Source organism: Etheostoma cragini, chromosome 3 (genome assembly GCF_013103735.1).
Source record: "Etheostoma cragini isolate CJK2018 chromosome 3, CSU_Ecrag_1.0, whole genome shotgun sequence".
Classification (NCBI taxonomy): Eukaryota; Metazoa; Chordata; class Actinopteri; order Perciformes; family Percidae; genus Etheostoma; species Etheostoma cragini.
The window spans coordinates 8,569,192-8,578,353 of NC_048409.1; the positions used below are offsets into that span (position 1 = coordinate 8,569,192).

The 9,162-nt window shown below is 40.0% G+C and overlaps 1 protein-coding gene across 4 annotated transcripts in view; it reads right to left on the reverse strand.

The window, feature by feature from the left end:
• Positions 1-2,328: 2,328 nt before the first annotated feature.
• The window catches only part of LOC117941671 (kinase suppressor of Ras 1-like), a 66,334-nt gene continuing 59,500 nt past the window's right edge, over positions 2,329-9,162 (reverse strand). For all 4 annotated transcript variants that reach the window (XM_034866675.1, XM_034866674.1, XM_034866677.1 and 1 more), the window contains 5 exons: positions 7,101-7,197; positions 5,086-5,219; positions 4,450-4,581; positions 3,377-3,512; positions 2,329-2,742 (listed from right to left, as the gene is read on the reverse strand). In XM_034866675.1, the coding sequence (XP_034722566.1) occupies positions 2,596-2,742; positions 3,377-3,512; positions 4,450-4,581; positions 5,086-5,219; positions 7,101-7,197 (646 nt within the window). In that variant the 3' untranslated portion in view covers positions 2,329-2,595. The remainder of the gene's footprint in view (positions 2,743-3,376; positions 3,513-4,449; positions 4,582-5,085; positions 5,220-7,100; positions 7,198-9,162) is intronic.

Genomic DNA, 9,162 nt, shown 5'->3' on the forward strand with positions numbered 1-9,162 from the left:
ACACAGTGTCTAAAAAAACTATGCTTTTTAAAATGCTCCAAATTAAAACCCTTGTACAAACTGTATATTAAATATAACCTCCAGCAGTGTATACAGTATACATATATGTAAAAGATCATATTCATGCCGGTGAAGCCCATTACATTCACAGATCATACATTTTACTCCTGCCTGAGGAAACCACACACACACACACACACACACACACACACACACACACACACACACACACACACACACACACACACACACACACACACACACACACACACACACACACACACACACAATTCACTAACCTCATGGAGTACCAGAGGGCACACAGGAGAGACACAGGCTTATTTCTAGCATTATTTCCAGTATTGTCCTCTGCCCAATTTTTGGGCACTTTTTAAAGGGTCAGTACACCCATACGCATTTTTTTCATCACCTCTTTATGCAAATATTGTTTTTTTAGTTGTCCAAGTTTGGAGATCCATCCTAGTATTTTGGAGGAGAGTGGCATATTTGTTTGTATTGATCACAACATTGAACATTACAGTTTTACAGACCAAGTCTAAGCCGTGCTGGAGGGGCCATGAGGCTGTACTTTGTAGTTTTGTATTTTTACTCAATGCTAATTACAGAATTCTACAAGCTCACAATGCTAACGTGCGATGGTTTAGCAAGTATGTTGCATGTTCACCATCTTAGTTTAGTGTGTTAGCATGCTAACATTAGCTGACAGGAACAAAGTACAGATGGGGCTGATAGGAATGTCATTAGTTCTGCACGTATCTGGACATAAAGCAACGTAATAAAGAAACTGGATTTTGACTTGATGATGGTGCTAGATTAGCCTTTAATGGAACCCCATCTGACAGGATTTTTGCTTTTAGATGTTTTATTACAGAAAGTGTATGAAATCCATGACCAAATAGTCATACATTCTGTCATTGTTTTACTTATGGTTGGATACTACTGAAAATAATTCTTTACCTATCTGCTTTGCACCCCCTCAAGGACCCGGGTGTCCCCGGACCCCACCCCGGGAACCACAGATGCAAAAAGTCAAGCAATCCCCGAAGATATTACAATTACAATTCATCATATGGGCACCATACATTTGTGATTTAAATGTCAAGGCAATCCATAAGAAAGTTCTTGAGATATTTGAGTCTGAAGTCACAGTGTTGGACTGAGCACACATCATTGCCATTCCTGGAGCTGCGCTGCTAGTAAGGCTAATAAACACTGTTACATCTTAGACACACATCCAGTATCTCCAAACCGGGGATAATAAAAACTAATCTGCAAGGATGGAGTGCTGGCAACACTTGAATTACGGTTAATTCAAGAGTCGTAGCCTACTAACAACTGAAAACAGCTGCCTTCCTGCGATGAGGATAGATTAATGTCCACTGACCCACAGACAGATGTTAAGAATTAGTGTGCATTGCTCCTGGGTTGAGACCCTGGTTAAACCTAAGTTGTTATGACCAGAGATCAGCGCCTGTTGACTGGCTTGATTTGAATTGACAAAAGAGGGGTTGAACAATGGTCAGATAACCCTGGTTAAGGGTGTGAAAGAGGTATATGACTGATGTGTGCTACAATAGTTCTAACATTCTAAGTTTAGCCTACTTGGACAGAGTCCAGAGAAGTAGCGCACAGGTGCCTTGGCTCTATTCCCTCAGCTCAAGACCCTCCCCTTTCTGTTACCCATTCATCTGTCACACACCATGTTCCAGTCTAGATTATGTCTACATAACTTTAGATCTGCTCACATGTTAAGACAACAAGAATGCTTAATCAATTCAGACACAGATCACATTTTAACTCCTGTTGAAGATAAGTCGCACATGCCACTAAAGTTTGAGTTATGCCTCTCAGCTGCTGTATTTGTACCTGTATGGACAGTGGGCGTGTATACCCTGACGGCAGTGATCTCTCAGCCAGTAATGATGATCCCACGGCCTTTGCCAGCAGAAGAACAGAGTGAAATAAAGGAGTGGTGGAAAACACGTGTGCACATAAACAGACAGGAAAAAAGAGGCATGGACAGAGGGGGAAAACGGGATGGAAGGGAGACCGTGGAGATCAGATACAACAGGAACAGGCAGACGTGGATTGGTCAGCACCCAGAAGAGAGGAAATCACAGAGAGAGGAGAAAGAAGTTGAAGCAAAACTGGGAAACACAAGCGAGGATATTACGGTTGACTGTGAGAAACCCTATGAAAGTGCGTGGAGAAAAGTATGAAGGAAGCATAGAGGGAGCCACAACTCCATCCATTGTCAGGGCAACGTGTGAGTCTTACTAAAGCTTTTCTCAAAATACAAAATAGCAGTCACATTAGAAAAGGTCATTTATATTAGTTGATACTCAGCAGACCAGCTTTATAATATTCACATTTCTTTACAAAAATCCTATTTACAACATTTTTTATTAGATTGATGGTGTATTGGATCATTTGGCTCCATCACATTTTTTCTTATATGACAAGTAAATGTAGACAGATATGAAATTAACAAACTGATGCAGACTCTCTTTGAATGTTGGTGTAAATTGGTGTTGTAGGCCACTCCACCCTGCATCATGAATAAAGCTCCTCTTTCTATGATACGTACTCAGTGTTCTTTCCAAAATGTCCGGGGTGAGACAGCCTGCGGTTCAGTTTGGGGAGCCTCTCCAGCATGCTTGCCAGCTGGGTAAAAGTGGGCCTGTTGTCGGCCCCTGAGGACCAGCAGGTAGACAGGATCTCCTATTGGGATGGAAGCAGGAGGATTAATACAACAGTAGTCTTGTCTAATTAGCAGACCTTCGTCCACACCGCTGCAAAGGAGGGTCTGGCAAGTACACACCGTATTGCGGGATGGGAGAAGAACTTGATCTGGATTATTGGCATTTCTTTAAACCAATCACAATCTTCTTGGGCGGTGCTAAATTCCGCACAGAGCCGCGGTGCTGCTAAATGGACTGTGAAAAGACCTTGTTTTGGTGGAACATGTGTACATCCAAAAGTTGTTTTAGAAAACTCAGATTGGACAGATAGCCTAGCTAGCTGTCTGGATTTACCCTGCAGAGATCTGAGGACCACAGTTAGGTAACGGACATCCGGACGATAAACTGAATATCGTTTGAGTTGTGGACAATACAAGACATTTGAGGACATCATCTTGGGCTTTGGGAAACACTGATCCACATATTTCACAATTTTCTGACATTTTATAGACCAAAAATCTAATCCATTCATCCAGAAAATAATCTGCAGATTAATCAACAGTGAAAATAATCCGTGGCTACAGCTTTTAAACCCACATCCAGGTTTAATCGCTCCCTTCCTGTATGGGTGTTGCCGTAGCCATGGGGATCTAGGATCTCTGTAACAGACTCACCGTGGCCTCCTTGCCCAGGTTGGCGTCTGCCAGCACCTTCTTGATGCCCTTGCTGCTGCCCACCAGCCAGATCTTAGCTTCCACGGGCTGGTTGGTGATTGGCCAGTCTCCCACTTGCAGCTCATACAGGATTGTGCTGAAAGGTACACAACACAAAAATGAGATGAGGAAACTGCCCCATCTGCTACTCCTAATCTCTGTCCATGTCAGGGGAGTCTCAGCAAGTATGCTAAGTGGTGTAGGAAGCTCATGGAAAAAGAGTTTTCAAAACATTTGAACATTAAGTATAGGGCAGGGTATCATTTAAAAATATTCAATAACAGTACCAGTACTGATACGGGGACTTCAATCCCGGTTCCTGAACAACACTTCTTCCAATACCAATTTTATAAAAACAAAAAGAAATGACAGCATTACATATTAAGGCACAAATCTTTTTATGTATCTACTACGTGAGCCCTGTCTCTGTGCAACGTTGAGTTTTTCCTGCCTGCCTCTGCAAAGTGTAACCTTAGACAGCCAATCAGCAGCTCAGAGATAGACCTTTTAAAAACCTCTTTAAGATCTTTCTCTTTAACCAGAAACAGCTCTGAGGTCGCTAGAGTTAAAACCCCCAGACTCCATTTCAAAAACAGTACTTTTAGTGGGTATAGAGCCAACATATTTTCACATGTAAACTATTTGTTTATTCAACCAAAACTAGAGTTGTGATGGTTAGAAAAGTGGAAAAACAACCCAAAAAGGCTATTCATAGTTTTATTTTGTGATAAACCTCCTTAGAAATCCTTTCCATAATGTTGTCAGACACTTAGAATATTAATCTGAGTCTGTCAGTGGCCAAACAGCACTTTAATGAAGCTGCACAATTGCACTATTAACTTACATTGTAGCTTGTTTCAATGACTGCCGACTGCAGCAATCTCACTTAATACTGCACCAATGTCAAAGATTGTTGTTCCTATCAGTCACTCAGACACAACTTATTTGTTAAATGTCTAGTTTCAATGCCACTTTTATTTTAGAATACAACGTGATTAACCTGAACTGGCTGTTTAAGTGGAATCAGTCATTACCCGAACGCATAAACGTCAGCAGCTTTGGAGAAAGGCAGCTGGTCCTCGTCAACCTTTGGGCTCATTTGTCGAACGATCTCTGGAGCCAGGTAGTAGATCCAGCCCTGAGGTATCCGCAACACATTCTGTCTTCTAAACACACACACACACACACAAACACATACACACACACAGACACTTATTTGGAATACTAATAAAGAAAATAAACCTGGTTTAGCAGAGATTAGGGCTGCACAATTGATCGAAAGCGCAATATGGACTAGTGCAATTTTCAAATTGCGGGGGGGGAGGAGATTTGTCAAAGGCAAAACATGAGTCAAACCATTCTGAATGAAGTATTGTGGTGCTGCAGAGTCGGCCTGGCCTACAAGTCATGTCCTACAGACTTAAAAAAATATTGCAGATTCTCGCAAAAAGCACCCTATAATCATTTTCATTTTTTTTGTTTAATATTTTTCAATAAAAATGAGAATAACAAAACAAAAATGATCTTTTATCCAATAGCCTGAATTGTATCGCAATATCAGTCAATATAATTGCAATTAGATATGTTCCTCATGTTGTGCAGCCCTGGCAGAAATCCAGATCATTCAGACAGAGAGATGCAGATCAGAGGATCATTTCTTTTTCTCTTACCTGCCTTCTTGTACCACTCCAGACATCCCAAACAGGCCAAAGTCTGTAATCACCACCTTGTTTGTGTCATAGAACACATTCTTAGACTTCAGGTCCTTGTGAATGATGCCTTTGGCATGCAGATAACCCATTCCCTGTAAAAGAGTGGAGGACAGGTGGAGCGAATGATATATTTAATACCTGTGTTAACATGGAGCTTCCAGAGCATGGTGTTGAACACTTGTTAATTATTTTATAGAAATAAATCTCAATGCAATTTCTAATTCAGAAACGTTTAGCAGTTGGATCATTTGACAAGCCACTGTATGTCTGATAAATGTCTAAACTAAATGAGTCTGATCATACCAGGCTCACATGAAAATCAAGTTGTATGAGATTTTGTGACTGTATTGACTCAAATATAAAACGTTTCCCCCCATGAATATATTGTCGTCCTACATTTGTGGTCTAGACTTTTAACCACCAACAGACACAACAACAGGTGCTGCCAAATAGCAAAAACCTGAATGTTCCTCGCATGACTGAGCTGTCAAGCCAAACTCGCATCAAAATCCTCCCATTATAGAAACTCAAAAGGATGCAAAAAGTTGTGTGTCCAGGGACGGACTGACAATCTGCGTGTTCGGGAAAGTCCAGAATGTCCGTCCAACTGATGGCCGTCGGCACAAAAAAGTCTAATAAAGCGATATCAACAGCTAACAGCAGGGGGCGCTAATACGATCATTTATATGCTACGTGTAACAAAAAACAAACTGAGGAAGAAGAGTATAGACAGCAGAGTTATTTTCATCAACAAGAGGTAAAAAAATCTTAGCTTGCACTTTCTGTCTGTCTTCCATCAGAATGCAGTTTTTCCTTGTCTCTCATATTTGCTTTTACTATTGTGCAACTGGCAAAGACCTGGTGGTTGTTTGTAAAGGCCTCACAGACAAAATTAATAGGGCCTAGTCATTTTCATCATTTCACAGCCTTAATATGAATCACAAGTGTAATATGACATTGAAAAATTATATTATATTATATAGGTTATTCAATGCTAATTCTTTAACACAAAGCAACAAATAGTATGCCATCAATAATAGCCAATAACCTTCTTTAAAATAAATTGTTTACTCAGGTTGACGATATTAACAGCTCAAAAGATAACAGGGTAGTAACTATCACTCAGTGTAGTTTTAGTATAGGCCTACAAAATATCTAATCCCCATGTTCAGGTACCACGAGTAGCCTACCTCTGAAACTGTTGTCAGTAAAATTTGTCAGTAATGTTTTATAATTACAAGTTTTTGTAATTTTGGGTTTCTGTAGCCAGTGACGTTTTCTTATTTGTATTTTATTTTCAATGCAGATGTAATGGCATTGTCCATATTTTTTTTTTTATTTGACGGCTGAGTGAATAAACACAACCACAAATATCATCATTGGTTTTGAGATGTTACTTGCTGTGAAAACCTTGTCTGATTGGCTATAGTATTGTGGCATGGTAGCAGGACATCCTGGCTAGTGTCTGTTGTGCACGGCTAGGGGCTAATGGGCCTAGTTGAGAGAAAGTCCAGGTTTCATAAACTACATGTGTTTTGTGTGCAAAAATCTTAATTTGTAACTAGTAAGTAGTAACTAAAGCCTTCAGATGGAAAATGTAGTGGAGAAGTAGAAAATGGCATGGAAAGAAAAAACTCAAGTATAGTACAAGTAACTTAACATTTGTACTTAAGTACAGTACTGGAGTAAATGTACTTAGTTACATTCCATGACAGATAAATATGTGATTAAATTACTACTACTACTACTACTAACTAGACAAGGGACTTTTTTCAAATAAAAATGTTGTCTTTCTTGAAAGATTTGGTCCTCATAAAGTCTTATTTCAAATGATGAGTCTTGAAAAAATCCTAATGTCAGGGTTACATTCAGGACAAGAAGGTAATAGATTCTTGAAAATCATTATATATTGATATTTTCAAATGCTAGATTTTCTTCTGTATTAACTATTCTGTCGATCTCACACAGCTTACCTTTACAATATCCAGAGCAATCTGTCTGGTCTTATTGATGTCCAGTATATGACTTCTGTCTCTTACAACAGAGTACAGAGTCACGCCTTTACAGAAACTGCAAAGGAAACACATGCAACATTGTTACAAAAAACACTACAAAATCAACACATCACATGTATTAATAATACTATGTTTATTCAGTAAAACACATTTTACAGAACAAAGTCACAAAGTGCTTCACAAGAGGAATGATGTTACAAAAAAGATTAAGCAATAAAAACAATAAAATAAAATGTAAAAACACAAGGACAAAGTCTCAGGTGCTTTTTAAAAGTGTCAACAGAGACAACAGATTGTATGACAGGGGTCTTTAACATTTTTAGACCCAGGACCCCTTAGCTGAAATAGAAATGGAGAAGGGACTACTATGTACTGTATCAAATTGAGTTGCATATTGAACTGGGCCATGTATTATTTGTACGAAACGTTTTTAAGTCACAGTAAATCCTTAATCTGAACTGTATCTGGGGATGGCTACCATACCTATACATTGTATAGTAAGCTTGTCATCAATATTATGTAAATAAAATATATTTCATTGTCATTAATAGGCAGATTCATCTCCGCTAATAATATGTTGGATTCATGTTAATGTATATTTTAAGACATACTTTGACTTCTGGAAGAAAAATAAACTTAAAAAAAAATGATAAATTAATAATTTGGGGGCCCCCATACAGCAACTCTGAGGAGCCTCTGATGAAGATGACAATAGGAAAGGCGTTCCACAGAGTTGAGGGCATTCACTTTAAAGGCACCATCACCTTTTGATTTGAATCGAACGCGAGGTATGACCAGTACCTCCGGTCAGAGAACCTAAGGGACCTGCTGGTGATATAAGGACGGAGCAGGTCAGGAGCCTGAGCATGCAAGGCTCTACAGGTAAAAGCCAGTAAATTAGAATATTTTGAAAAACTTGATTTATTTCAGTAATTGCATTCAAAAGGTGTAACTTGTACATTATATTTATTCATTGCACACAGACTGATGCATTCAAATGTTTATTTCATTTAATTTTGATGATTTGAAGTGGCAACAAATGAAAATCCCAAATTCCGTGTGTCACAAAATTAGAATATTGTGTAAGGGTTAAATTGTGAAGACACCTGGTGCCACAAACTAATCAGCTGATTAACTCAAAACACCTGCAAAGGGCTTTAAATGGTCTCTCAGTCCAGTTCTGAAGCCTACACAAACATGGGGAAGACTTCAGATTTGACAGCTGTCCAAAAGGCGACCATCGACACATTGCACAAGGAGGGAAAGACACAAAAGGTTATTGCTGAAGAAGCTGGCTGTTCCCAGAGCTCTGTGTCCAAACACATTAATTGAGAGGCAAAGGGAAGGAAAAACTGTGGTCAGAAAAAGTGTACAAGCGATAGGGATCACCGCGCCCTAGTCAAGATTGTGAAAAAAAAACCATTCAAAAATGTGGGGGAGATTCACAAGGAGTGGACAGCTGCTGGAGTCAGTGCTTCAACATCCACCACCAAGAGACGCTTGAAAGACATGGGTTTCAACTGCCGCATACCTCGTGTCAAGCCACTGTTGACCAAGAAACAGCGCGAAAAGCGTCTCACCTGGGCTAAGGAAAAAAAGAGCTGGACTGCTGCTGAGTGGTCCAAAGTCATGTTTTCTGACGAAAGCAAATTTTGCATTTCCTTTGGAAATCGAGGTCCCAGAGTCTGGAGGAAGACAGGAGAGGCACAGGATCCACGTTGCCTGAAGTCTAGTGTAAAGTTTCCACCATCAGTGATGGTTTGGGGTGCCATGTCATCTGCTGTTGTCGGTCCACTCTGTTTCCTGAGATCCAGGGTCAACGCAGCCGTCTACCAGCAAGTTTTAGAGCACTTCATGCTTCCTGCTGCTGATCTGCTCTATGGAGATGGAGATTTCAGGTTCCAACAGGACTTGGCGCCTGCACACAGCGCAAAATCTACCAGTGCCTGGTTTACGGACCATGGTATTTCTGTTCTAAATTGGCCAGCCAACTCCCCTGACCTTAGCCCCATAGAAAATC